Below are 27,351 nucleotides of genomic sequence, written 5' to 3'. Positions count from 1 at the left end.
CTGTGAGTCGGCGCAGATTCCCAGGACCCCTGCTTCTAATGACGCTGAGGGACAGCCCTGGGGTGGGGGTGGGGCTGGACACCCAGAGTCAGATGAGCAAAGGTCCCAACTCCTGCTTGACCCATCCTCCCGTAAGGCTCCTGTGCCCAGGGTGGCAGGCCACATTTTTCCAGAGAATCCACTGAGGGGTTCCTGCCAGTGCTGGATTACCAGCTCCCAGGGGTAAGGGCCGGGGCTGGGTTTGGGTCTGATCATCTTCCTAGCAGTGCCCTGCACATAGTGGAGACAGAAGGAATGTCTCAGATGGTGGAGATACAGTGCAGAGAGAGAAAGTTCAAGCATGTGAGTGGTGCTGGGAAGGGGTAGTAGGGTGCTGAGACTTGGACCCAAGTGGCAGTGGGGAGGAGCAAAGAAAACGTTGGTGGGGGGAGTAAAGGGAAGGACACCTGGAACAGGCACCTGAAGTCCTTGTCGTCTGCAGGCCCCCAGCCTCAGCCAGAAACCTGCATGCAGCGTTCCACCCTTTAGCACTCCAGGCTCTCAGGCCCTCGAGCCTCAGTCTCCCCGGCTCAGAGGGCTAGGGCGGGGTTAGGGTAGCGCCCCCCCCCCCCGCCCCCGTCCCCGTCCTCGCGCTTCCACGGGTAACCACGAGCAGCGGTCCGGGAGCACTCCTCAGGGCTCTGCTGGCTTCACTTACCAGGGTCTGCTCGTACTGCAGCGCCCGTGGCTCCATCCCTTCCTCCGCCGCCGCCGCCCCCGCCGCCGCCGCCATCTCCGCTCACAGCCCTCTGGCCTCCCGCCGCGGCTCGGGCTCTGGCCCGGACTCGCCTCCCGGCCCGCAGAGCCCGCGCCCACACCCGTCCCGTCCCCGCACCCCGGGCGGCCGAGTGCAGAGTGCGGCGGGCCCCGGGCGGGCGCCGCTGGCGCAGCCTCCCGCTCGCGTCCCCTCCTCGGCGGGCGGGCCGAGGGCGGTGCCCTCCGTACTGCTCCGCCCGCCGGCCCATCTAAGGGAGCCGGCCCAGCGCGGCCGGGGTCCGCGTTGGGGCCGCCTCCCGGGCTCGGGAGAGGCGGCAGGGGGCGCTTGGAACGCGCGAGCCCGGGCCCAGTCTCTGCCGAGGCGGGTGGCTGAGAGTGGCCCCCGGGCCAGGGCGGGGGCGGGTCCACTGGCACGTGGAGGGGCCGGACGGGGTCTGTGGCTCTCCGCAACCGGCCGGGAGGGGCCGGACTCGCTGGGGCTCTGTAGGGCCTGGGGCCGGGGGCTGCCTAAAAGTCAGACTAAATCAGACTTTCAGGCCCAATCCCTCAGGAGCGGCGTCCTCTCTTGCTTCTCCGCAGGAGCCAAGGGCTCAGACCGGCCTGGCAGGGCCCCTCCACTCCGTCGGGGGTGAGAAACAAAGCTGGGGGGACTCGGAGGGGGACGCTAGGCCCAGAAGGGGGCTGCTTGGAACTGGGACCCTCGGTCTCTCTCATCCCCTTCCTTTCTCCTTGCCTTCTTCTCGAGGGAGGTGCACTTGGAGCAACTTGGCCTTCGGCTTGTTCGGGGGTGGAGGTGGGGAGGGAACGGGAAGGGGTGAGGCCAGAGGGAAGGGAGGTCTAGGTGCCTGGGAGTTGGGCGTGGGGGGACAGAGGTCGCTTCTCCCTGGCAGGGCCCAAGGAGAAATCCGAGTAGCTGCTGACGTCTAGCCGCCAAGGGGGAACGGCCTGCTGGCGCTCTGCGTTCTCTGTAAGGGTCCGAAGAAGGATAGAGCAGAGGGTGGGGTGAGCACAGATGGATGGGCAGTGTCAGAGATAGTGTCAGAGGAAAGGCCAGTGCCCAGGAAACAGGCAGTGTGCCGGAGGAGGCAGCACAAGGGTGAAGGGGCACGTGGGAGCAGCGGGGGTTCCCAGGAGGAGGGAGCAGTGTCCAGGAAGCGGGCAGTGTGAGAGCCGGCACCCTAGAGGAAGGGGCAATGTAAAGGAAGAAGTGGTATCGGTAGGAGAGGATAGTGTCAGGATGAAGGAGCACATAGGAGAGCTTGTTCAGGAGAGGGTCGTGGCGGGGGGAAAGGGCAGAACCGAGCTTAAGGGGCAGTGCTCAAGGAGGGCAGTGGGTGGGGGTTAATGCCTGCTGAAGGGGCGGTGTGAGGGAAGAGAGTAGGGGTGGGGAAGGTGCAGGCTCTCCTCTTTCGCAAGGTGACATCATGGCAAATTCCCAAACTGGACGGACCCGGCTCAGGTGACAGCCATATGGGCCGAGCCGGCCCGGGCCGGCCTGCGTGCCAGCTGGAGAGGCTGGGTCCTGAGCCCTGCCGGGCCAGTGACCTGGGGGCGGGGTTCTGCTCCTCTCGCCCTTCGCACGGACTGTGCCCTCGGCGGGCACGCGGACCGGCACGGTAGGGCTCGGGCCGGGCTTCTCTGGGCCAAGGATCAAGGTCCCTGGCTGGGGTAGGCCCCCAAGCATTCCAGTCTTCCTGACCTGGCTTCTGAAGAGGGCGCAGTAGAGCCACTGAAGAGAGCCGGACAAGACGCCGCCTCGGCCGGAGGTGGGACCTATCGTGTTGCCGCCCGGGGCGGAGTTATTTGGACCTGAGACCCGCCCATAATACTGCAGCCTCTCGGAAAGAACCGTTCGGGGCGGAAGTTAAGAATCCCCGAGAGCTAGGTGGCGGAAGTGGCCGCGTTCCTGCTTGTCCGTGCGCATGCGTTATTCTGTTTCTTAGCCGCCGCTCTTCAAGTGCTGTCTTTTCCTTTCTCCTCTCTTTTCGTCCACGCGAGGGGGTGCGCGTACCCTTAGTTGTCGTGGTCGCGCGCTCAGCCCCTCCGCTTTTTTCGTGGCCCCCTCACCATGGCGGGCATCCTGTTTGAGGATATTTTTGATGTAAAAGACATTGACCCGGAGGGCAAAAAGTTTGACCGAGGTAAGTAAGATTTGGAGGGGCTGTTTGGGGGAAGGGGCTAATCTCCTCGGGGACACGCCCCTGGGCCTCTAGTCCACCCATTTCACGTAGCCTACCCCTACCGGCAGGTCTTGGTGTAGGGACCTTTCTCAGGAAACATTTTACAGATGAGAAAACGGAGACTTCGCGCTCTCCCTGGCTTCACACAAGCTGTGCCCGGTGCCTGGATGGCCTTTTCTCCGGGCATCTTTCTAATCGCTGCCCACTCTGTGCTAGGCGCTGTACTGTGCACCTTACACACACTTTATCTTACTTATTCCTTTCAAGAGCCTCCATGAGGTAGGTGGTGTCTTACCCATTTTGCTCTGAGAGGGTAAGCAACCCACCCAAGGCTGTACAGCGAATAATCCGACCTCAGAGCCCATTGCCCTCAGAGTCTTTAGCTCTTTGTGAAATCCTCTCGGAGTTAGAGTTGACTGCTTGGTGTACAACTCTTTATTCTGTCATTGATCATTGACTGCTTGGTGTACAACTCTATTCTGTCATTGATCAATAATTGTCCTTGGTGTCTCTTCTTTTGCCTAGAGACTGGGATGTTTTTTGGGACAAAACCCAGTTCTTACACAAGTTGATAATCCCCTTAGCAGAGCACCTGGCACAGAAAAACAAAACCTTTGGATGAATGAATAACTTGCCCCAAATCAGGTTGTTTCTTAATCACCTAGGTAAGCCTAGAACCTGGATATTATTTGTTGCCGGAGGATCTTTGATTCTTTTCTGGGGATTCTATCCGCTTGCCATAGGTTGTGTCCCCTTTCCTTCTTGCATATGTGGCTCTTTTTTAAAAAAAATATTTATTTTTGGCTGCGTTGGGTCTTCGTTGCTGCACGCGGGCTTCTCATTGCGGTGGCTTCTCTTGTTGCGGAGCACGGGCTCTAGGCGCGAGGGCTCAGTAGTTGTGGCATGTGGGCTCAGTAGTTGTAGCTCGTGGGCTCTAGAGCACAGGCTCAGTAGTTGTGGCGCACGGGCTTAGTTGCTCTGTGGCATGTGGGATCTTCCTAGACCAGGGCTCGAACCTGTGTCCCCTGCATTGGCAGGCGGATTCTTAACCACTGCGCCACCAGGGAAGTCCCTGCATATGTGGTTGTGATTGAGCCTGCATGTCTATGAGAGGCCAGTGGATACAGGTTGGATTAGGTTGAGTATTCTATTGCATCCAGCCCCCACAAAGTAGGAGTCTGCCCTGCGCTGTAGGGTCTGCCCTGGGCCAGGCAATGACCTCTGCCACTCTTTCGCTATTTCCCTCCAGTGTCTCGACTGCATTGTGAGAGTGAATCTTTCAAGATGGACCTCATATTAGATGTAAACATTCAGATTTACCCTGTAGACTTGGGTAAGTATTGAACATAAACAACAACAGGAGGCTTTTTGCCATTTCAGCTGTTCTTCACCCTCTGATGCTGCTGTTATTTTTCAGGTGACAAGTTCCGGTTGGTCATAGCCAGTACTTTGTATGAAGATGGTACTCTGGATGATGGTGAATACAACCCTACAGATGATAGGCCTTCCAGGTGAGGAAGTGGAGCAGGGAGTACTTGAAATATGCCTGAGGACTAAGTAGATAGGTGGTATAGAAAGTCCCTTACTTAATTCATAAAATAAATGAGTATCAGCAGAATCTATGTAACCTTAAGGAAATTGCTGCATTTAAGAATTCAGACATTCAGGTGTTTATCCAAAGCAGTGATTATAGTGTGAGTTGTAGCTTTTTGATAGCAGAGGAAATGACCACTGAATGACCTAGGCTCTGTGGGCCTTGTGTCTTGGGAGGGAGTTTGGTGTGATGGAAAGGCTTTCGAGCCCCACTCAGTTCACATCTCAGCTCTACCACTTATTTGTTGAATAACCTTAACCTCTTTCTTTTTTTCTTTTTTCTTTTTGGCTGCGTTGGGTCTTTGTTGCTGCACCTGGGCTTTCTCTAGTTGCAGGGGGCGGGGGCTCAGTAGTTGCAGCTTGTGGGCTCTAGAGCACAGGCTCAGTAGTTGTGGCGCATGGGGCTTTGTTGCTCTGCAGTATGTGGGATCATCCTGGACCAGGGATCGAACCCGTGTCCCTTGCACTGGCAGGGGGATCCTTAACCACTGCGTCACCAGGGAAGTCCAACTTTAACCTCTTTCAACCTTAGTTTTCTCATCAGTAAAATATCGATGGTCATACCCAGCTCACAGGGTTACTCTGAGGACTAAATGACATTATGTTTGGAAAGTGCCTGTTGTTATGATGCTGGCACTTAGTTACCAGTTACCATTAAAGGGCCTCTTATTGTTGTTAACTACATTTAAGAATAACTGCCACTATTGTTCCACAGGGCTGACCAATTTGAGTATGTAATGTATGGGAAAGTGTACAGGATTGAGGGAGATGAAACTTCTACTGAAGCAGCAACACGCCTGTAAGTTCCATGGTCTTGTGAGAGCCCTTGCCCCCTCCCTTTTGTGAGAATTTGGACTATGCTCAGGCTTCCTGGGTTTCTTTCCCCAAGCACCTCAGACCTAGGTGGGACCCGGAAAGAAACTGTTTTGGGAACTGTTTTCAGTCTGAAATGTAGATTGCTCACTTTGCCCTCTGTCAGGACCTCAGGGCCTGGAGGTCCAAATGAGAAACTGGTAATCTAGCTGTGTGAAATGCTAAGGAAGGTTACTTCTCCAAGAACTAAATGCAGCATAAGTGATTAAACTGCTAGGCCTTTTTGTTTGTGTGTGTGTGTGTGTGTGTGTGTGTGTGTGTGTGTGTGTATGTTTTGCTACTCTGCAATCCAATCCCTAGTTCTTTGGTTTCTCTGCCCAACTATTTTTTTCTTTTCTTTAAAATCTTATTAAAACAACATGTGCCCTTTGTAAGAAATTTGAAAAGCAGAGAAGTAACGTGAAGAAGGAAAAAAGTCACCTATAATTCTATAACCAGAGGGAATCTTTTACATAAACATTCTTGAATGTTCTAGCGTTTTGTTTTTTTTTTCTGTGTACTTTTTTCTTTGAGCTCATGTTGTTTATTACAATGTTTTGTTCTGTTCTTTTTGCTTAATGTTATGTAAAACATGTTTCCCCATGTCAATTTTAATCTATTCCTAAACATTTTAATGGCTATGTAACATTCCAGTAAATGGATGTATCTTAATTGATTTGACCATTTTCTTTATTCTGGGCATGGAGTAGTTTCCACCTTTGCCAATATAAAGAACAATTTGGTTCCTGAAGACAAAACTCTAGAAGGATGCCGTTTTTTTCTTAGGTTGGGTTGGAGAGCTGCTGAGTAACAGTTGTTCTGGAGCTCAGACTCATGGGACCGGGTCTTCTGTTTCAGCTCTGCCTACGTGTCCTATGGGGGCCTGCTCATGAGGCTGCAGGGTGATGCCAACAATCTGCATGGATTTGAAGTGGATTCCCGAGTTTATCTGCTGATGAAGAAACTGGCCTTCTGAACCACCCAGGGAGCCAGCCTTGCTGCTTAGTCACTCAGGTCATGGACGTTCGTTCAAGCCCGAGTGGCAGTTGCTGTTGTTCACCTGTTCAGGAGGGGCTGGCTCTCTGTCCACTGTGGGTGCATCTTTAGGAGGTCTGGACTCAATGGGAAACTGACTTGCCTGCAAAAGACCAAGTGGGAGAGCTTAAAATGAATCAGAAGTTGTTTTATGTATATGATTTTTTAAATTAAACTTTACTTTTTCAGACTCTTTTCCCCTCTTTTTTAACAAAGTTTTTTCCATTTATTTTAAAATCATTTTTTCCAGTTTGCCTATGGTATATTAATGTTCTGGCCCACAGCCAGATGATCACATGTCAATGTAGGATCTATCCCAACATTTTGGTATCTGGGTTCAGGGTTATCTCCGTCTCCTGGCTGACTACCCCCAATATTGATCCTCCAATGTGATTTTCTGTCTGGGAGAGAGAGTGTTGTGCTTTTGGCTCCTGAGGGCACCACCCATTTGGCATAGAATCCTGAATAGGCAAGGAGCTCTGCTCGTGTTCTTCCAACACTTTCAGTTTCTCAGGAAGTCAGATCACGTTGACTTGAATGAATTGCTTGCATAGCCTGGAAATGTTCGTCATTTTCATGGAAGCTTTGAGATGAGGCTTTTAGACATATGCATGGGACACAACTCTGAAGAGGAGAGGAAGAACGATTTGGTGGTTGTGGAAGCAGGTGGAGGAGTTAGCTCTCTGCTTTACATTCTAGTGGTGACCTGGAGGGAGGGTAAGTGGTGGTGGTTTTTACCAGTGACACTGAACAGGGAGCTGCCTCACAGACCAGTGAAGTAGACAGGGCAGCAATACCAATGAGGTTTGGCAGTTCAGTGCCAGTGCCTGGGACAATACAGCAGCCAGACTGCAGTCATTAATTTATCAGTGGGGGAAGAACAAAGTTGAGGAAATGGTGATGCTTACAAGGACTCCAGCATCGGAGCTGGGTCTTCAGCCTGGCATTTGAGGTCTCAGACAGTACATGGGACTCTGATTTCCCCTGGGAAGTTCAGGGTAACAATCCAGAAAGATCATAAGTGTGTATTAAGTAGTTGTCTCTTTTGATCTCCCAGTTTTGCCATGGGAGTTGGTCCTCCTGCTGGGATGCCTGGGGTATTTCCTTCCCCATCATTTTCAGGTCTTCACAGGAGGTGTTAGAAATAGTATTTAGGGAAATGGGTTGAAAATGAATGGCCTCTGCAGGGGGGAGGAAAAGGTGTTTCTTTTGCTTTACTGTGGGGTGGGGGTGAGGGGAGAGGGAAGTAGGAGATGAAGTGGGAGTTGGGATGAATTTTTATAGAATCCTAGAACCTCTTCCGTGCAGTCAAATTTTTTTGTAGGGGTTGGAGAAGGATGGATTTAGGTTGGAGAGGGAGAACCTAATTACCGATAACAGTTTGCGGGGTAGCTAATAGTTTGCGCGGTAGTGTAGCAGACTGTACTAGCTGCCCTGGGGTGGCAGAAGAAAGAGAACTGGTGTACAGTTGAATAGAGATAAGAGTGTCCTCGTTGTAACAGTTTTTTGTCTTTTCTGTAAAGGGAAGAAGGGACTGAATCAGCCAGATAGAATGATTTGGGAAGGGGTTAGATGCTCCGTAGAGGCAAGTTAGTTCCCACTGGAGAAGCCCATGGGTTATTTACGTTTGCCCTAGGGTAAGTCAAATGCCAGTACTGGATACCTGGAACTTTCTGGCTATATACTTCTTGCAGTTTTGCCATCTTTGTCTCTCAGCTGACTGTCTGAAAACTCTTAATTCTTTGTCTCTGGTCCCTTTGGCATCTCTTCTACTGGGTGCTGGCTTTCATGTGCCATAAAATGTTTCATTTGATCATTAAATTTAACCTACTTTAATATTTCAGTAAGTTAAAATTTCCACTTACTAATTCTCTTGACTCCATGCTGGAATTTGTAGTGTGGATGAACTGATTTTCTCCCATGCAGAAACTGACACCATCCGAGATTTGGAGGGCACTTCTGAGCTTTGTGCGTTTGTTGACTTTTTCTCCATGGCAACTGTTCTGTCCATGGGGTGGGGGGGCGGGGAGACACCTGGAGATGCCTAAATTGGTCACCCCACCAAGAGCTTTGGTTTTCTACTCAGAACCCTTTAACTGTTGATGTGTACTCCCTAAGGACTTGGAAATTTTTTCCAATAAATAGAGTCACTGACTGATATACTGGACAGTGCACCACACTGGGGAATGTATGGACTCCAGACTAAGTCATCCTAGGGTGTTTCTTTTCCTGTTCACAGGCTGTGAAACCATTGGGAACTTGCCGGGCTTCTCTGAGCCTGTTTCCTCATCCGTAAAGCAGAGATGATAATACCTACCTTATAGAGATGTGTAAGTGTTAAAAAAGATAATGTGCATAAGTTTCCTGACATACTGGCTTTCATTCTACTGTTTTGGAATGCCTTTAATGACCCTGGGGTTTTGTGGTAGTGTTTGGAGCCCTAGGTTTCTGGCTCCTCTACCTACATGCTAACTTTTCCTGTCCTTTGGGGAGTTGAGGTGAGAGAGGAAAAAGCGTCCATTAGTTTTCCTACAGACACCTCTAGAGGTAGTGTTGACCTTTGCAATGGAGTGCTTGGGGCAATATAAACCTCTGCTTCCCAAGCACCATGGTGGCATTTATTCAGAAAGCCCCATAAGCTTGGCTTCTTTTCTAGAGATCCCCTGGCAGAGTTTATGGTGTCACACAGGGTTGCTTTTTAGATACTATACACTTCTGGGAATTGGGAAATGAGCCTTCAACTTGCACTTGACTTGTGCTTGTCCCTCCTGCTGTGTGAGCTCTAGGAGACTGACTCAAGCCACTTCCTGCATTTCCCCCTGACCTCCACAGGAGGGAGGCAGGAACCCACGCCTGGTGAAGCTTCCTGCTGAGCTGCTGAAGTGCTGGCTGTTTGCTCAGCTGTCACATCCAGGTCTCATCTTGTCTGACTGACCCGTCTGCACAGCCTTACCTGGGGTGTAAGGCTCTCCAAAGCTTCCTGTTAGCTTTTTCTCAGGGAGGGGGGATGTGTTGCCCACAAGAACATCTTCCCTTCGCTTTGCAGGTAGCTTTTGGGTCCTCTCGTTTATTCTGTCTTTATACAGTCTCAGTTTTGTCTATTGCGTAGGAACTGCTTTTCTGAGAGACTTCTCATTCATTTCTCAAGAGTAAGGATCTCCTAAGAAAAGGAGATCAGAGCCCCATTAAGAATGATAATAAAGGGGGTAAAGAGACTAACCTTAGTTTGAGCAGAAAACCAAAGCTTTTTTCTGTCATAAGCCCTACCTCTGTTCAGAAGCTAGGCCAGGCCAGGCCTTTGCAGCATTATCATATGAGAAAGAGTATATAAAGAAATAGTAAGTTATAAATCGTGCAGAAAATAGACCAGAGATAACTAACTGCTCTGGTGAACATTATTAATAGTTAAAAAAAAATAGCTTTTGTAGTTTTATGGCATGTAGTAAAAAATTATACTTTTTCTGTCCTGCATGTCTCCCTTCACCAGGGCTTTGGGTTTCAGGTGAAAGCAGGAAATCTGGTAAAGGCATACCTCGGAGACATTGCAGGTTCAGTTCCAGACCACCACAATAAAGTGAATATCACAATAAAGCGAGTCACACAATTTTTTGTTTTTTTTTGGTTTCCCAGTTATGTTTACACGATACCGTAGTCTATTAACTGTAATAGCATTATGTTTAAAAACAAAAGCAATGTACATACCTTCGTTCAAAAATACTTTATTGCTAAAAAATGCTAACCATCATCTGACAACACAGGGTTGCCACAAACCTTCAATTTGTAAAAAATGCAGTATCTGTAAAGCATAATAAAATGAAGCGCAATAAAATGAGGTATGCCTGTATAGCTGCAGTTGTCTCCCAGGGCCTCTCCTCCGAGTAAGGGGATTGTACTTGGGAGGCGATGCTGATGTCGGCAGTGCCTGAGTACCTTACTCTTCCTGAGACAGATTCCGGAAGTGAGGGTGGGCTGCAACTAGAACACGACTGGTAGAGTTGGGTGTGATAGCAGAGGGGTCAGGAAGCAGGGGTTGGAGCTGGACCGTGGGGATGGGCAAGGTTGGTGAAGGAGAGAAGAGTGTGTACTGTCCAGGAGGAGGATGGGCTGGGGAAGGAGACTCTACAGGCTGGAGGTAGGGTGGCAGGGAGTCCATGTCTGAAGTTTCCGGAGGAATATCCGGGGCTCTTAGGGCCCTGGGTGTGGGTCCAGGAAAGAGTCCGTGCATTCCACTCAGGGGTCCATGTGTCCTGTTCAGGTGTCCAGGGATTTGGTCTAGGGACCTGGAGGTTTGGTTCAGCAGACCAGGAATCTTGGCTCTGAATCCCTGCAGCCTGTTCAGAAGTCCAGAGCCAGTAGTTCTGGCTGAGACACTGGAGTTTGTCTCCAACAATCCAGAAGTCCTGTTTGGGAGCTTGTTCAGTGTGAGGAATGAAGAGGTGTTCCCCGGGACAGCTGTGGTAGGTGGGGCCCGCTTGGCACAGAGGGTGGGTCCCACTACAAGCAGCAGGAAACGCACCTTTCCTCGGAGCAGTCGTTGGAAGCTCAGGAAGATGGCACTGGGATCCTTGTGAGCTGTGGTCCTGCCCTGTGCAGAAAGCTGAGGGCAGAGGATGGGCCTGAGGCCAGAGACCTGGGCCAGATATCATGCCTCCCTGTCTATGTGGGAAAGATAAGGTACCAGAACCCAGGCTTTGTGGCTGGAGGGAGCACTCCTTAGCAGGTCAGCTCTTCCACCCTCAAGATTTCTAAAATTCCCCTTTCTTCCCTCAGGTCTTCTGAGGGGACCGAGTCAGAAAAGAAAGCTTCTATAGTTCCCTTGACTGGGGACTTACCTGGGTTCCTAGGAGGCCCTGCAGGGCCCCAAGGAGGAGGCGGACCTGTCCAGAAAGCTGCACCAGTAGGGATGAGAGGCAAGTGGGTCCCAGTTGTCCCCGCGCTGCCATCACTGCCTCCAGCAGAAGGGTCGCGGCTCCCAGAACGTCCTGTGCCTTGGTCTGCTCCTGGGAAAGAGATGGAAAAGAGAAGCGGACAGCTTCAAAGGGTATGCTAATAGCGGGTGGGGAGCCTGTAAGAGTAGCCAGCAGAATGAATCATAGGAGCTGAGAATTGGACAGGACCTAGGTCCCACCCAGTACAGGAATTCCTTCAGTCTCCCGACAATTGGTCATCAGCCTCTGCTTGAATAACGCCAGTGTCCAGTAACGCAGCCAGGTCTCACATGTAATTTCAGTGAGAAAAGCTCTTTTTTTTTTTTTTTCTTACATTGTGCTGAAATCTGCCCTATTATAGCTTTTACCTCTTGGTTCTAGTGCTGCAAATCTACTCTTTCTGCTACAAAACCAGGATCATATGATATAAAAAAAATTAATGTAGATATAAGACCATCATAAAGATTATAAAGATGAAGGGAAGGGGCTTGCTGATAAATGGCAGAGCTGAAACTACAAGGGATCACTAGCAATTACCCTTCCTCCCTGGCCCAGTCCCCCAGAAGACCTGAGAGAAGCAAGGGAATTCTAGGGATCTTGAGGGTAGAGGAGCTGACCTTCTAAGCAGTGCTCCCTCCTGGTAGGTTTCCTGAGTGAGTCTCAGACTGAAGCACTTCATGCTCTACCACAAGACTGACACTCTTCTCCAAGCTAATCACACAAGCTTTATTATTTTTTTAAACCATTCCTCGCATAACATATTTTCTAACCTCTCACTGTTCAGGTTGCTTCCTCCTTTTGGAAACATGCTAGTTTAATATGGTCCCTCTGAGTAAATTAGCACGTTTCTAAAAGAGGATGGCTAGTACTCAGTGCAGTAGTTTAAGTGCAGTCCACTCAGAATAGAGTTTTTTAGGAAGATTTCTACAATGTGGATGTTAAACATCTAAAGCCACCTATGATCCCTACCTTTTTAAGTAGCTACTCCAATAATGTTGTTACAGTGCTAAGTTTGGGGTCAATCCAACCCTCCCAGGTCCTTTTCATAGTAAGTACTAGGGCTAGAAGTTTATATGAGGGAAGTAGGGACACTGTGGCCTGAAAGCTGGAATAGGACTTTATTCAATTACTTTTCACATCTAGAATTTTATATACATCTCTGTTAAATTTCACCTTGTTTTTGACCTAGCCTTTTAGCAGTTTGAAACTTAATCCTGTTTTTTGTTATTTTAGCTGTGTGTCCCAGTCTTGTGTCATCTGAGGATGACAGATCAGTCTTGCTTCTTCACACTAACTTAAGAAGGTTGAACAGAAATAGGTCAAAGGCATGGCCATGAGAGACTTCTATCCAGCTTTTCATGGTGGTCAACTTTGACTCTATTTTACATACTGGACCACAAGCCATCATCTTGTCCAGAGGATATCCCCATAGTAGAATGTATGTTGGGTAAGGGTGGTCAAGCTGAAGGTGAGATCTTTTTAGGGAGCTCAGGAATTTTGAAAAATCCATGGGAATCAGTAGGAAACACATGAAGACAGGATTCGGGAAACCAAGGAAAAGGATGGCTTTCTTACTGTCTGGGTTTTCCATTCTCCCAAGCTGAAGTCCACAGCAGGCAGCCGGACGGGTGTGGACAAAGGGTTAACGTCTGGGCACTGGCTCTGTTGAAAAAGATTGGTAGGGGGATGGTGGAGAGGGCGCTGAAATAGATGGGGTTATGGTGGCCCAATTACCAGGACAGGCTTCCATGAGTAATATAACCAGACTAGAGCTTTTAAGAGAGGGTTTGATTGTAAACCATAATCCTTGTAAAGGGGTGGTAATCAGGGGGTGGTGGTCTTACCGAAGACAATATTGGAAGAGTAGTGATTGGAGGGAATGAGAGGAAGTGATGGGAGTCAGGGTATCTCACCAGTTAGGTGGATAGTGGGGAGAGTGCTTGGGGATTCTCACCAGTCTGCTGTGAAGGACATGGGAGTCACGAAGCAGTTTATTTAGGAGTCGGGGGTCACAGGCAGGAGGAGCCGGGCTGGACAGAGTTAGTCTTGCAGTTAGGAGAAGCATGACCACGAGGAGCAATTCTTAGATGAGGAGAGGTGAGGTTGAAAGGGGTGGATAAGGAAGAAATCATTGTTGGGTGGTTGTCCAGGAATTCCCACTTAGGACCCAGACCTGAAATCCAGGGAATCTGCCGCTCAGAGGCCTTATTCCTGGGAGATTGAGGTCCCCCTGCCCCCGCACCACAGCACATCTCCTTTCTCTTTCCCCTCTACCAAGTTCTGATTTGGCCCTAGGTCTCTCAAGGGTTTTCTTACCAGTCAGCTCCATTCTGGCCAGGCTGTCTGGTTGGAGTGGCTCCCTGTATGGGGCCTCTCCCCTGAATCCGTCCTGGGGCCATGGAGGCGGCTTGGGCTCTTGCACTTCTGGGCAGAGTGGGGTGGGGCACAGGTGGGGCACAGGTGGGGCACAGGTGGGGCACAGGTGGGCCAAGAAGGAGGGTCTAGAATCTATCCTGCAAGTGACAGGAATAATGAACATTATCGAGTTTCAAGGAAAAGACTCTGCCTGGCTGGTGGAACAGATGCTGGGAGGGTGTGAGATGCTGACCAGCCTAGAACTGCTAAAGCTCGGACTGCTCCCACATCATCTTGTGATGGTAGCATACGGCATCTCTTTGTCAGGGTTCCTCGGGACATCTGAGGCGGCTCTGGTGCCCCTGCCCCCTGCCGAGAGCAGCAGGACAGGATATATACACACACATCTAATTGGCCTCAAAGTCTGAGCAACCCTGTTTGGTTGGAGAAAATCTGGGATGGAGATAGAGAAGGGAAGCATTGTGGCACAAGCCTGGAGAAGAGATTGGAAATGGGATACAGGGCCAGGACGAGGAGCTAGCAAACATGTACGATGTGCTCAGGGGTAGCTTGGGGACTGGGGTTGAGGAGGGAAATTGGGCAAAAATGAAACTTAACTACTAAAGGTCGGTGATTAAAAGATTGAGAAGGCGGTGTGGGAGAAATTAACCTCTCATTCTTTTTCTATTTACCCCAACATACAAAGCCTCTTGGAGTTTTTCTTTGCACTCTAAGCTCTGAAATACTGGGTTATCCAAGGTGAAGAGATGGGCTAACAGTCCTGGAACTTCCTTCCTGAAGCAAGTTGCCCAGGAATGAGCACATGCTGGGTGAGACGATGCCCACCTTGCAGGGCTTACCTCGCCTTAGACACCCACCATATCTGTCTCCTAGCCTGCACCTTCCTCCCTGCCCCCTCTGCAGACCCCTTCCGGTTCCTTTGCAGGACCCCACACATGGCTTCCTCCTTCTTTCACAAGTTGTGCAAAGAGGCCTGCACCTGATTCAATATTGGGATTTCCTGTAGGTCTGTCAACATGCATGAGCCCTCCTCCCATTACCCTCTCCTTGTGCCCTGGCTTGCCTGGCCCAGCTTCCCCAGCCCCAGGATTCAGAACCTCGTGAGCTAACTAGGAATGACTGGGTAAGAATGGGGATTGGGGCTGTGTCCAGCTTGATGCTATGTTCCCTAAGTCCAAAAAACACCTCCTTTCTTATTTTCTCCCTGGGCCCATGTCCCCTTTCCTTAGGGCCAGCCGCGACTGTGCTGTATTCCACCAAGTCTGTGATCAGTCCCTCAGAACCCAGCACCCCACCCCCTACCCCTGCTCTGTCCTGCTCCTCCCATTCTGGGAAGGCTACACTCTTCTCGACAAAGGTCAGTGCCTGTAGGTTCCAGTTTGCCTGCCCCTCCCCCAGCAGAGAGCCCAATTCCTCTTTCCTGTCCTTCCTACCCTCACTTAACTCCAAACCTTGCTTGCCACTCACCGGGTGGAGAAGGGCTCCAGGACCCAGGTGCGGAGCAGGCGGCACTCTGGGGAGCAGATGGGTAGGAAAACAGGTGGCGCTGGGGCATAGCCCCTCCAGGGCAGTGGGGTCACACGCCTGCCCGGGCCACTTCTGCCCAATCAGAGAGCAGGGAGCCACTAGACACTGGCAATGGCCCCCGGAAGTGACGCCTTCTCCTCCCACCCGCGCAGGACCTGGAGCCCCTGCCTGGACCATGGTTCGCTAGCGGAGCCCCAGCTCCTCCACCCACGCACACCACACAGAGGATTTGAACAGGGGGATCTGTCTTTCCCTAGGAGATGGGAAACCTGGGACCTGGTTGGGGGAGAAGATGGGAGGGAAACAGGTTTTTTCCAGGAGGATTCTGGCAGGACACTTTTGTCCCTGAGGAAGGGCACGGAGGTCTGGCTTTAGACTGGTGGGTCTCTCAGTTCCTGGGTGTCCAGATTTCTTTTCCCTGGACACCACACCTGCTGCTAAAATCTACTAGGACTCTTGCTTTCCTGCTTTTCTCGCCAATAACCCTCTGGGGGTCATGTCTTATGCCCCCTTTGCAAGTGGGAATGTGGGTGTCGCCTGTATTACAGAAGACCCTGTCAGGGGTCAGTGTTACCAGGAAGCAGTTTGGATAGTTTGAGAGGCCTTCAAGCTGAGAGGGTGCCTGTGCTGGATTAAGCTGTGCTCAGGTACCACTCTGTTGGGGCCCAGTGGCTCCGATGGCTAAGCCCACTTATCTCTGTGCCAGTGCCCTCTTTGCCTGCCTGGTCTTTCTCCCTCTTCCATCTCCTGCCACTCCACATGTGACAAGAGGAATAACCAGGCCCATGTGTCCCTGTCTTAGGAAAGACAGCTGCTGAACCTCCCCCGCAAATACCTCCCGCTGGCCCCCCTCTTCCTTTGGCCCTGGCTCTAGTTCCTTTGCTTTCCCCTCAGTCCCACTCTCCCCACAGTCCGTCCTCAGGGGCCTCCTGGCCTGACCTTGTTCCCATCACCCCCTCCCCCCCAGTTCTTCCTCAGGCTGTCTCCTGCTCCTCCTCCCCAGGATGGGGCTGTCTGCTAAAGAGTATGGCCTAGATCCCGGAATTCTCCAGTTCAGCCAGACGAGATGCCTCCCAAGATTAGGAAGGAGGGTGCTGGGATGGTTGGGAGGATGGTGGGAGAGTTGGGGGGGGGGGGGACAGGGAGGCTATCATGACCAGGAAACCAAGACAAAAGAGGTTGTGGGTAGGGTGGAGAGGCAGAGGGTCCCCAGGGTGAAGGAAGAGGGTGGGAAAGTGCGTCAGGCTGGGGATGATGATGGTTGGATGGGCCTGAGCACAGGTAACAGTAGGGAGAGAAACACTGTCACCAGACAGAAAGGGGATACTATCTGTTTCTGGCTAAGTTCCTATCCTGGGGAACAGTAGAATGAGGAGAGAGCTCAGAGAAGAGGTAGGACACAGGCTAGGCAGTGAGAGTGGTGTGGGGTTTGAGAGGTGCTGTGGGCCCAGCGTCAGGCGAAGATGAGTTGACGGGCCTTTTCTGCGCGTAGTCATCCTTAAAGACAATTCTTCATCCTTCCTGCAGGAACCCAGTCCTAGCCCAGTGGCCGGCCCAGGCCTCGGGCAGTCTCTGCCCCTCCCTGGTCTGGGGCTCCCATCCTGGGCCGGACACGCACCTCCTGGTCCAGCTTGGGAGGGGGTGCTCCAGACCCGCCTCTCCTCCCCTCTTTGCGCCCCCTGGTCCCTCCCCTCCCCCTCCCCTCCCCCTTCGCCTACAGCCCCTCCCTCCTCCCCTGCCCGGTTCCAGCCCCTCCCTCCCCTCCCCCATTCGCGATCCGGGCCGCTGCTGCTGGGCCGGACCCCCCGGGCTCAGCCCGGCCCCTCGCCGAGCCGCCGCCGCCGCCCCGTTTGCTGAGGAGGAGGCCCCCGGCCGGGGCGCCGGGCGCGGGGCATAAAACGGGCCAGAGCCGTCGCCCGGGGCACTAGAGCCGCGTACGGCCCGGGTCAGCGGCCGCCCGCCCGCCCGCGCTCCTCCCGGCCGCTCCTCCCGCCCCGCCCGGCGCGGCGCCGACTCCGCGGCCGCCCGACGAGCCCCTAGCCGCACAGCTCGGGCCCTGGCCCCGGCCCCCTCCCGCCGTACCGCCCCCGGCCCGGCCCTCCTCCCACCTCCCTCCTCCCTCTCCAGCTCCCTCCTCCCTCCCGCCTCCCCAGCTGTCCCGTTCGCGTCATGCCGAGCCTCCCGGCCCCGCCGGCCCCGCTGCTGCTCCTCGGGCTGCTGCTGCTCTGCTCCCGGCCGGCCCGCGGCGCCGGCCCCGAGCACCCAGCGCTGCCCATCCGGCCCGAGAAGGAGCCGCTGCCCATTCGGGGAGCAGCAGGTAGGTGGACGCCCCGGGGGAGGCGCGGGCGGGGAGTCCTGCTCGGGGCAAGTCTGCGCCCGCCCGGAGGGGGCGCCGGGCGCAGGTGGCTCGGTGCGGCGGGCGGCCCGGAGGGGTGGGCGGGGGCCGCGAGGCGCGTCGCGCCCGGGGACCCAGGGCCCGGCCGGCAGCGCCCGGGGCGGGCACACGGCAGGAGGGGGACAGCTGCCTCCAGCCAAGTCCGTCCCCGCAGGCTGCTCCTTCGGCGGGAAGGTCTATGCCTTGGACGAGACGTGGCACCCGGACCTGGGGGAGCCCTTCGGGGTGATGCGCTGCGTGTTGTGTGCCTGCGAGGCGGTGAGTGGACCCAATGGCCGTGGCCGGGGCCCTCGCGGGTCGGGGACCGCTGGGGTCTTGGGACGTCGGAGGGACTCGGAGTTGCTGAAGAAAGAGAAGTCAGTCTGCAGATATTTGGGATATTTTTCTGACGGAGGAAGCGGGGAGGAAGCGCCCCCTTCAAGTCTCAGGTGTTGCCTATTCTTGATCACCCACTGTGTGGCAGGCTCTTTGCCAACTCCATTTCGTCTGTCTCTCGCTTAACTCCTAGTACAACCATGCTAGATAGATACTATCATTACTCCCATTTTTCAGATAGGGACCCTACGGCCCAGAGAGGTTAAGTAACTTGTCTAGAGTTATGCAGCTTGTATGTAACAGAGCAGTCTCACCCCGTGGGACGACCTTGCCCTGGTCCCGTGCCTCCTCCCGGCTCGCCTTTGAGTCTCACCAACGGCGTCTTGCCCTCACTCGGTTTTCCCGTCTTCTCTGCGAGCAGCCTCAGTGGGGTCGCCGCGCAAGGGGCGCGGGCAGGGTCAGCTGCAAGAACATCAAACCTGAGTGCCCAACCCTGGCCTGCGGGCAGCCGCGCCAGCTGCCTGGACACTGCTGCCAGACCTGCCCCCAGGGTAAGGCCCGCTCCGCGGTGAGAGGAGGGCAGCAGGGCCGCGATGCTTGGTCCTGGGCCACGCGGATGGAGCGAATGGAGCGGCCAACTGGCCCTCCTCGTGCCCAGCTGAAACCCGCGTCCCCCACCCCCGGTGCAGAGCGCAGCGGTCTGGAAAAGCAGCCGACGGGCCTGGCCTTCGAGTATCCGCGGGACCCAGAGCACCGAAGCTACAGCGACCGCGGGGAGCCGGGAGCTGAGGATCGGGGGCGTGGAGACGGCCACACGGGTAGGCAGGGGCTGGGTAAGTGAGGACTGGGGTCATGGTTGGGGCCGGGCTGCAGCAGCGGGTGACGGTACTAGGGATATCTTCCTTCCCTCACAGACTTCGTGGCGCTGCTGACAGGGCCAAGGTCACAAGCGGTGGCACGGGCCAGAGTGTCACTGCTGCGCTCTAGTCTGCGGTTCTCCATCTCCTACCGGCGGTGAGAAAGGGGAAGGAGGGAGGAGGGGTCAGCTGGGGGCCAGGGAGGGAGAATTGGGAGAGGCTGGAGGGGTTGCTTCTGGCCTAGGCTCAGAGTCCGTGCTCAGGGGACTCTCATTTCCAGGCTGGACCGCCCTACCCGAATCCGCTTCTCAGACTCCACTGGCAGCATCCTGTTTGAACACCCTGCAGCCCCTACCCAAGATGGCCTGGTGAGATGATGCCGTTTATGAGTGCTTATCCAGTCTGGGCGCTGTGCTGAGAGCATGTTCTGCATTACCTGCTTGGGTCCTCACAGCAGCCCAGTGGGAGAAAGGCACTGACATTATGATGCCCATTTTACAGATGAGGGAACTGAGGCTCAGTAGCAGAATGTGACTTGCTCAAGGTCACACAGCTAGTAAGTGGTGGAGCCAGGATTTGGACCCTGGCATCTGGCTCCAGGGCCCCTTCTCAAACTTCCTAGGAGGGCCTGGGGGCAGCTTCCCATATTCCTTCCTCACCAGACATGGGCCTCTCAGCAGGCCTGTCCTGCGTTCTGAGCAGAGTCGTCTTGTCTCTCTGCTCCAGGTCTGTGGTGTGTGGCGAGCAGTGCCTCGGTTGTCTCTGCGGCTCCTTAGGGCAGAACAGCTGCATGTGGCACTCGTGACACCCAGTCACCCTTCAGGGGAGGTCTGGGGGCCTCTCATCCGGCATCGGGCCCTGGCCGCAGGTGAGGGGAGCAAACAGCTCCTGGACGTGAAGTTTGGAGTCTTCTCTACCCCCAGGAATGGAGTGGGCTGAGGAGGGGACTTTCTGGTGGGCTCTCATGGTCCTTTCTCCCACAGAGACCTTCAGTGCCATCCTGACCCTGGAAGGCCCCCCACAGCAGGGCATAGGGGGCATTGCCCTCCTCACGCTCAGTGACACAGAGGACTCCTTGCATTTTTTGCTGCTCTTCCGTGGGCTGCTGGAAGCCAGGAGTGGGGGTAAGTGGGATGGGGGCAGCACATGTGAGGAGGGTAGGGAGATCACCTATGTTTCAGAGGTATCCACATGTGCGGCTGTTGCAGGACCAGCCCAGGTTCCCTTGCGGCTCCAGATTCTACACCAGGGGAAGCTACTACGAGAGCTCCAGGCCAATGCCTCAGCCCAGGTGAGCAAGGGTCTGGCTGTTACTGCCACGGGCTCTGGCCTCTTGCTGTGCCCACCATACCCTGCTCTGCCCTCAGGAGCCGGGCTTTGCTGAAGTGCTGCCCAACCTGACAGCCCAGGAGATGGACTGGCTGGTGCTGGGGGAGCTGCAGATGGCCCTGGAGAGGGCAAGTGGGCCAGGGCTGCGCATCAGTGGACACATTGCTGCCAGGCAGAGCTGTGATGGTGAGGCAGGGCGAAGCCTGGCACCCCGGGCACACACAACTGAGAGGCACAGAGAAGTGCCAGAGGAGGGGCCGGTGGGGTATAGGAGGGGATCCTGGGGGCTGGGGGTGTGAATGGCCATGCAGCAAGCCTGCCTCCACCTGTCTTGCCCCTCTGCAGTTCTGCAAAGTGTCCTTTGTGGGGCCGATGCCCTGATCCCCGTTCAGACAGGTGCAGCCGGCTCAGCCAGCCTTACACTGCTAGGAAACGGCTCCCTGATCTACCAAGTAAGAGTTGGGGGATGGAGGAGGTGGGAGGGCAGCAGGGCAGGGCGGGGCTTTGGCCTGCAATGGTTCAGGGCCCAGGCCTTCTCTGCTACTCCAATTTGCCCTCCCTGACCCTGCCCTCCAGGTACAGGTGGTAGGTACAGGCAGTGAGGTGGTGGCCATGACGCTGGAGACCAAGCCTCAGCGGAGGAACCAGCACACTGTCCTGTGCCACATGGCTGGACTCCAGCTGGGAGGATACATGGTGAGTGCTTCAGGCAGAGTAGAGCTGCAGGTCCCAGGCACCAGAGCTGACAGTGCAGGGGGCTGTGGGAAGCCATGTTGGATGAGCAGGGATGTTCCGCATCGTTCACTCACTCACAGGCTCTCTCACTGATGCATTGATTCACTGGACACATTTTTAGTGAGCCTCAGGCTAAAGACTGCAGTACAAAGAAAATCAGATGTGGCCCCTGTCTTCGGAAGCTCATGTCAAGTGGAAGGAGTTACACAGGGAGACCAGTGCAGCAGATCATATAACAGTAAACGTGATAGCAGTGGCTGCCATTTATTGACCCTTTCTATGTGTCACAAACTGTACTGGTTGTCTTGCTTCTGTTATTTTTGGCCCTCACAGTACTCATTTAATAGATGGCGAAGTGAAGGATCAGAGAGATTAAGTAACTCCTCAAGATGGGTGCATAGGTAGGAAGTGGCAGGGAAGGGACTTGAACCTGGGCCTGCCAGGTTCTTATCCAGTGTTACTGGTGTGTGGAAGTGTGTATGGGTTTAGTGGGGGCACAAAACATGGAAAGGGTTCAGAATCTCGGGCTTGTGTGAAAGCTGAGGAGGGGTTCATCTGGGACCTGGCAGGCTACAGCTGGGGCTCACCCTTCCCTGCCCCCCAGGCTGTGGGTGTCTGCCCTGGGCTGGGTGCCCGGGGGGCTCATATGCTGCTGCAGAATGAGCTGTTCCTGAACGTGGGCACCAAGGACTTCCCAGATGGAGAGCTGCGGGGGCACGTGGCTGCCCTGCCCTACAGTGGGCACAGCGCCCGCCATGATAGTGAGTGCTCCGGGGGTCTGCCTGCCCTTTGGTGTCCTCTAACCTGTGGCTCAAGCATGTGAGGGATGGTGCCAGAGGGCCGGAGCCTGGCGTGCTGTCTTTCTCTGTGCCTGAGCTCCAGGTGGCATCTGGAGAAGGTGGGGATGTATAGGGTGGCCCTGCCGGGAGACCCTCCCTGTTACCGCACACGGTGCAGGGCTCTCACTTGCTGCCGCCCCAGCCCTGGGCCTGTGGACAGTGCCTGGCAGCTTGTGGAGTCCGTGTTGGGGGAGACGGGGAATGCCGGGATTGAGTCGCTGCTCTAGGCCACCTTCTCATCTGTCACCTCTCCTCTGTCTGGATCCAGCACTACCTGTGCCCCTGGCAGGAGCCCTGGTGTTGCCCCCCGTGCAGAGCCAGGCAGCAGGGCATGCCTGGCTCTCCCTGGATACCCACTGTCACCTGCACTATGAAGTGCTGCTGGCTGGGCTTGGTGGCTCAGAACAGGGCACCATCACTGCCCACCTCCTCGGGCCTCCTGGGATGCCAGGGCCCCGGCGGCTGCTGAAGGGATTCTATGGCCCAGAGGTGAGGACGTGATGGTGGGAGGCAGTTTGGAAAAGATCTACTTTCTCGCATGAAAGGCTGTGTGGGCCTTTGGCAGGAGAAGCAGAGAGCAGGCAGCCTCAGGAGTCAGACAGACCTGGGTATGAATCTGACTCAGCCTTTTATTATCCATCCTCTCTCCTGCATCCTACTCTGGTGGGATCTCTTGGATAGTATGTAATATCCTGAACCTCCAGAGGGGTATGTGGGATGGACCAAGCCCCCGACGTGGGGTGGGTTGCCATGGAATCGGGGCCAGAGAGACCTGGCTTCTGTGCTCTACACCATTGCTGCTGGGCTTTGCTATCCTGGAGGCCTTACTTAATCTCCCTGGGCCTCAGTGTCCTTACCCACGAATTGGGAGTGGTAGGCTCAGCCCTAGAGTGCCTTGTTCCCGTCCCTGATTCTGTCTACTCACAGGCCCAGGGCGTGGTGAAGGATCTGGAGCCTGAGCTGCTGCGGCACCTGGCACAGGGCTCTGCCTCCTTGCTGATCACCACCAAGGGTAGCCCCCAAGGGGAGCTGCAAGGGCAGGTAGGCAGGCAGTGCGGGCCGGAGGGGGTGGTCCGGGGTTGGGCTAGCACTGTGTGCCTTAGTCAGTCCCTTGCTTTCTCTGAACTCCGGGGCTGGTAGAATCACACACACTCCCTCCTGGCTGGTCGGGAGGATGAAGCCAGACGAGGTACTTAATGAGGCTAGCAGCTGACCATCTGTCCTTGGCAGCTGGGATGCTTGCTGTGGATAATAGCATCCTCCTGGGGTGCAGGGGCGCTCAGGGTGTCTTGGGCTGACTGGCCGCTGCTGGTGGAGACGCAAGGGGGAGCCCGGGCGCTGCCTCAACCTGCCTCTCCTCTCAGGTGCACATCACCAACCAGTGCGAGGCGGGCGGCCTGCGCCTGGCGGCGGCAGGGGCCGAAGAAGTGCGGGTGCCCGGGGCTCTGGATGCAGTGGTGGCCGAGGCGGCTGCGCTGCCCGCTGTGCTGGGCCCAGACGCCCCAGCGCCAGCCAAACCTGGTGGCCCCGGGCGGCTCCGAGACCCCAACACCTGCTTCTTCGAGGGGCAGCAGCGCCCCCATGGGGCTCGCTGGGCTCCTAACTATGACCCGCTCTGCTCGCTCTGCACCTGCCAGGTAGGAGGCCCTGGAAGGGCACACTGGGGCCTGGGTTCTGGGGCAGGATTGCAGTCAACCCCCAACCTCTCCCTGTAGAGACGCACGGTGATCTGTGACCCCATGGTGTGCCCACCACCCAGCTGCCCAAGCCCGGTGCAGGCGCCGGACCAGTGCTGCCCTGTGTGCCTGGGTGAGTGCCCTGCAGGAGCAGAGAGGGTAATGGAGGGTCCACCGCGTGGGGGTGAGGCCTCTGGGGAGGGAAGGAGGGGGCCACCGTCTGCTTTCACTACTTCTTTGGATCCACAGAGAAGCAAGATGTCGGAGACCTGCCGGGGCTGCCGAAGAACAGGGACCCTGGAGAGGGTGAGCAGAAGTGGGCGTGGAGGGGTAGGGAATCCAGAGGAGCTGTTGGATGGGGACGGGGGTGGGGGGATGGGAAGGGGAGAGTGTATATGGGGGCGGAGGGAGGCTGAGGGGCACAGGTTACAAGTGACACCTGATAGGCTTCATCAGATTCACTGGCCCACAAGTGGGCCCTGGGGTTAGACTACTGTGGGGTTGGCCTGAGGCTCAGTCCTTGGTTGTGGGCCCAGCCAATGAACTCAGTGCTAATGGCAGCTGGGCACTGTCCCCCACCAGGCTGCTATTTTGATGGCGACCGGAGCTGGCGGGCAGCGGGCACCCGGTGGCACCCTGTCGTGCCCCCATTTGGCTTAATTAAGTGCGCTGTCTGCACCTGCAAGGTATGGCCGCCCAGTCTTCTCTGGTGCTGGAACCCAGCGAGTCTGCAGAGCTGGGGAGGGGGCTGCTAGGAGAGGAAAGCCCAGTCTTGGTGAGGAGGGCTCAGGGATCAAAATAACATGAGAAGAGTTCCCTGGGCTCTGAGAGCTGGCTTCCTACATATAGGAAAAGGGCAGGGGCTGATTTGGGTGTGAACTCTGGCTCTGCCAGCTGACTAGCTCCATGTAACCCTGGGCACTTTCTGTGCGTCCCTGAGTCTCACTTTCCTCTCCCATAAGCAGATGTGGTAGCACCTACCTTGCAGGGCCACAATGAGGATTTGAGTTCAGGTACATAAAAAGCCCCAGCCCAGGGCCTCTGAGTAAAAGGCCATGGATGTATTACTTTTGAGGTATGGGAAAGGAGAGGGAGGAAGCAGGAGGCTTATGTGCTCCTCCTTTTTCCTGATACCCCTCACTCAATGGATCCCTACAGGGGGGCACTGGAGAGGTGCACTGTGAGAAGGTGCAGTGTCCCCGGCTGGCCTGTGCCCAGCCTGTCCGTGCCAACCCCACTGACTGCTGCAAACAGTGTCCAGGTGAGGGGGGTGGGCACTGAGGCTTCTTGGGGCAGATAAGGCTTTTTGTCCTTGTCCTGGGTCGGGGGGGGGGATGCATGGTGAGGGGATGCCTAGTGAGGGTGGATGGAAGGGATGTCTCAGCTAATTCAGTATTTACCCAGCATTGCTCTGTGCCTAGCCTGGAGCCAGGGATCTACACGCGCTGGAAAGAATGTGCATGTGTTAGTGGGCTGTGATGGGATCCAGTTCCTGTCCCATCCATCCACCCATCCACCCATCCACCCACCCATCCATCCATCCATCCATCCACCCACCCATCCATCCACCCATCCACCCATCCATCCACCCATCCACCCATCCACCCACCCACCCATCCATCCATCCATCCACCCACCCATCCATCCATCCATCCTTCCATCCTTCCATCCTTCCATCCATCCATCCATCCATCCATCCATCCATCCATCCATCCATCCATCCATCCATCCAATTTATCACCTACTAAGTGCCAGAAACTGCTGGGTGACGAATAAAACCTGGATGGCCCTCACAGAGCTCACATCTACTGACCTCTTCCTCCTTCCCTCCTTCTCTCCCTGCCAACAGTGGGGTCAGGGGCCCACCCCCAGCTGGGGGACCCCATGCAGGCTGATGGGCCCCGGGGCTGCCGTTTTGCAGGGCAGTGGTTCCCGGAGAGCCAGAGCTGGCACCCTTCGGTGCCCCCCTTTGGGGAGATGAGCTGCATCACCTGCAGATGTGGGGTAAGTGAGGGCTTGTGTGAGGCGGGCACTGGGGACCTGGCCTGGGGGAGGGCAACTTCCCAGGGAGGGCAGGCTCCTGGGGGCGGGCTTCCCCCAAGAGGCTGAAGGCCGCTGTGCCCCAGCGCCTCAGGGACCCTCAGGATCTGGTCTGTCCTGCACCAGGCAGGGGTGCCCCACTGTGAGCGGGATGACTGTTCACTGCCACTGTCCTGCGGCCCAGGGAAGGAGAGCCGCTGCTGCTCCCACTGCACACCCCGGCGGCGGTGTAAGTGAGGGGTCTGGGGCAGCAGCTCCCGGCTGCCTGTGGGACGCCTGGGGAGGGAAGGGAGCCCCTGCCACGTGGCGGGAATAGCGCCCACTGCTGCACAAGTGCCACCCCGTCCCCCCGTCACAGCAAACTTGTGGACTTGTTCTCGATTACCTTTTCTTTAGGAATGAGATTTCTGGCGCTCAGAGGAATCGGGCAACTAGGCTAAAGTCATGCAACTGGTGTGTGCTGACTTGCTTAAAACATTCTGACCTTTCTGGGACCAGAACAGAGGAGCTCTGCTGTGTCCTCCCTGCCACCCCACTCCCTCACTCCTCTTCTAAAGTTCACTCCCTCTGTCTCCAGCAGTTGCAGACACCAGGACAGTTCCAGAGCTGGAGAAAGAAGCTGAAGGCTCCTAGGGAGCAGCCAGAAGGCCGCGTGACCAAGAGGATGGGGCCTGGGCTGGGGGAGGAGGGGCGCCGAGGACCCCGCATTCTCCTGCGGGAAATCCAGTGCCTTTGGCCCCTCTTTTCTGCCTCTTCTCCCTCCCCCACTACCTCTGGGAACCACAGCTCCACAAGGGGGAGGGGTAGCCAGGGCCGACCAGTGCCATGTCCACTCCAGCTTCGGCCTTGTCACCCTCTCGCCTCTGCCTTGGAAGCCCAACCCCTTTCCTTCTGTACATAATGTCACTGGCTTGTTGCGATTTTTAATTTATCCTCACTCAGCACCAAGGGTCCCCCCACTTCACTCCTGCTGCCCCTGAGCTGAGCAGAGTCATTATTGGAGATTTTTGTATTTATTAAAACTTTTTTTTCCAGTCTTTGGGCTAGTGGTTGTTTCTTTGTGACCAGGGGCCTGAGTGAGCCCCAGTGGAGAAGGGTCTGAGGGTAGGCAGGGAGAGAGAGGGCCACCGGCTCCTGGGGCTTCCCTCTGACCCTTGGGGAGCGGGAAGAGCCCCAGGGAAGGGGACAGGATGGCACAGCAGGGGGCTGGCATGCCCGGATTCCGCAGAGGGGCTTGGGCCGTCTTTGACATGGAATAGAGCTTCAAGAACTCAGGCAACCTGAAGCAGGATTTGGACACTAGTTTCCAGTGACCTGCCCGGGCTGGCATTTTTGCTGAATATTATAGTGTCTCACAACTGTTGCTGGTAGGATTTTTTTTTATAAATTTATTTATTTATTTATTTATTTATTTTTGGCTGTGTTGGGTCTTCGTTTCTGTGCGAGGGCTTTCTCCAGTTGCGGCGAGCGGGGGCCACTCTTCATCGCGGTGCGCGGGCCTCTCACTGTCACGGCCTCTCGTTGCGGAGCACAGGCTCCAGACGCGCAGGCTCAGTAGTTGTGGCTCACGGGCCCAGTTGCTCCGCGGCATGTGGGATCTTCCCGGACCAGGGTTCGAACCCATGTCCCCTGCATCGGCAGGCAGACTCTCAACCACTGCGCCACCAGGGAAGCCCTGCTGGTAGGATTTAAAATTAGATCTGTTACCCTGGGGTCAGTCAGGCCTTCTACTTTGCAGAGAGTTTGACTGGGCTTCCGAGCTTCTCCGGCAGAAGGAGACGGAATGTAAAAACAGGGGCTCCGGTCAGAGGAGAAATGGGGGTGGTTCTGATACACCTGGGTTTTGAAGAGAAAACTCCCTCACATACAGCCCTCCACTTTGCCACTTTTTACTTGAGAGTCACCTTTCAGCATTCTC

The 27,351-nt window shown here is 55.2% G+C and overlaps 4 protein-coding genes across 11 annotated transcripts in view; 2 read left to right on the top strand and 2 right to left on the bottom strand.

Annotated features, from left to right (window-relative positions):
* The window catches only part of CLCN2 (chloride voltage-gated channel 2), a 13,515-nt gene extending 12,368 nt beyond the window's left edge, over positions 1-1,147 (bottom strand). The window contains exon 1 of one of the 2 annotated variants that reach the window (XM_082393947.1): positions 698-1,147. In XM_082393947.1, coding sequence (XP_082250073.1) covers positions 698-1,004 — 307 coding nt within the window. In that variant the 5' untranslated portion in view covers positions 1,005-1,147. The remainder of the gene's footprint in view (positions 1-697) is intronic. The other variant, XM_082393946.1, reaches the window with a different exon arrangement.
* Positions 1,148-1,183: 36 nt separating this feature from the next.
* On the top strand, positions 1,184-6,606 carry POLR2H (RNA polymerase II, I and III subunit H). 3 transcript variants are annotated; one of them, XM_082394281.1, is made up of 5 exons: positions 1,184-1,384; positions 4,186-4,269; positions 4,354-4,447; positions 5,245-5,328; positions 6,240-6,606. In XM_082394281.1, exons 2-5 carry the CDS (start codon positions 4,221-4,223, stop codon positions 6,355-6,357), a joined length of 345 nt encoding a protein of 114 aa, XP_082250407.1. In that variant the 5' UTR covers positions 1,184-1,384; positions 4,186-4,220; the 3' UTR covers positions 6,358-6,606. The 3 variants fall into 3 exon arrangements, with proteins under 3 accessions (XP_082250407.1, XP_082250406.1, XP_082250405.1); XM_082394279.1 differs by lacking the exon at positions 1,184-1,384 and adding an exon at positions 2,545-2,897; XM_082394280.1 differs by lacking the exons at positions 1,184-1,384; positions 5,245-5,328 and adding an exon at positions 2,534-2,897.
* A 3,513-nt stretch (positions 6,607-10,119) lies between these two features.
* THPO (thrombopoietin) lies at positions 10,120-16,960 on the bottom strand. 5 transcript variants are annotated; one of them, XM_082394148.1, is made up of 7 exons: positions 15,188-15,205; positions 13,953-14,152; positions 13,661-13,857; positions 13,299-13,426; positions 12,920-13,006; positions 11,249-11,416; positions 10,120-11,013 (listed from the first exon to the last, which is right to left on the bottom strand). In XM_082394148.1, the coding sequence occupies exons 2-7, from the start codon at positions 14,039-14,041 to the stop codon at positions 10,348-10,350; spliced, it is 1,335 nt and encodes a 444-aa protein (XP_082250274.1). In that variant the 5' UTR covers positions 14,042-14,152; positions 15,188-15,205; the 3' UTR covers positions 10,120-10,347. The 5 variants fall into 5 exon arrangements, with proteins under 5 accessions (XP_082250274.1, XP_082250277.1, XP_082250273.1 ...); XM_082394151.1 differs by lacking the exon at positions 15,188-15,205 and having other exon boundaries at positions 10,120-10,816; positions 10,933-11,013; positions 13,953-15,163; XM_082394147.1 differs by lacking the exon at positions 15,188-15,205 and having other exon boundaries at positions 13,953-15,161.
* A 303-nt stretch (positions 16,961-17,263) lies between these two features.
* CHRD (chordin) lies at positions 17,264-26,212 on the top strand. Its single transcript, XM_082393929.1, is given in 24 exon segments — positions 17,264-17,576; positions 17,579-17,611; positions 17,614-17,900; positions 18,379-18,508; positions 18,647-18,775; positions 18,872-18,971; positions 19,095-19,182; positions 19,541-19,682; positions 19,798-19,938; positions 20,023-20,105; positions 20,182-20,329; positions 20,489-20,595; positions 20,720-20,839; positions 21,483-21,639; positions 21,986-22,206; positions 22,645-22,758; positions 23,082-23,354; positions 23,433-23,526; positions 23,643-23,699; positions 23,976-24,079; positions 24,552-24,654; positions 25,243-25,397; positions 25,560-25,662; positions 26,014-26,212. Coding segments are annotated over 24 exon segments (3,102 nt in total). The 5' UTR covers positions 17,264-17,416; the 3' UTR covers positions 26,067-26,212.
* The last annotated feature ends 1,139 nt before the right edge of the window (positions 26,213-27,351 follow it).

This window comes from Balaenoptera borealis (genome assembly GCF_965194805.1).
Source record: "Balaenoptera borealis genome assembly, chromosome: 5".
Taxonomy (NCBI): Eukaryota; Metazoa; Chordata; class Mammalia; order Artiodactyla; family Balaenopteridae; genus Balaenoptera; species Balaenoptera borealis.
Note: the sequence above shows the minus strand (reverse complement) of the source record. Positions and strands in the feature narration are given on the sequence as shown.

Bases quoted from the DNA above. Each gene is read 5' to 3' on its own strand.
- POLR2H (XM_082394279.1), top strand. From the start codon at position 2,825: ATGGCGGGCATCCTGTTTGAGGATATTTTTGATGTAAAAGACATTGAC. The intron at 2,898-4,185 runs GTAAGTAAGATT...ATTTCCCTCCAG, and splicing joins GGGCAAAAAGTTTGACCGAG to TGTCTCGACTGCATTGTGAG. The intron at 5,329-6,239 runs GTAAGTTCCATG...CTTCTGTTTCAG, and splicing joins ACTGAAGCAGCAACACGCCT to CTCTGCCTACGTGTCCTATG.
- THPO (XM_082394148.1), bottom strand. From the start codon at position 14,041: ATGTCCCGAGGAACCCTGACAAAGAGATGCCGTATGCTACCATCACAA. The intron at 13,858-13,952 runs GTCAGCATCTCA...TGTCACTTGCAG, and splicing joins GCTTTAGCAGTTCTAGGCTG to GATAGATTCTAGACCCTCCT. The intron at 13,007-13,298 runs GTGAGAATCCCC...CTTTTTCAACAG, and splicing joins ATGTCCTTCACAGCAGACTG to AGCCAGTGCCCAGACGTTAA.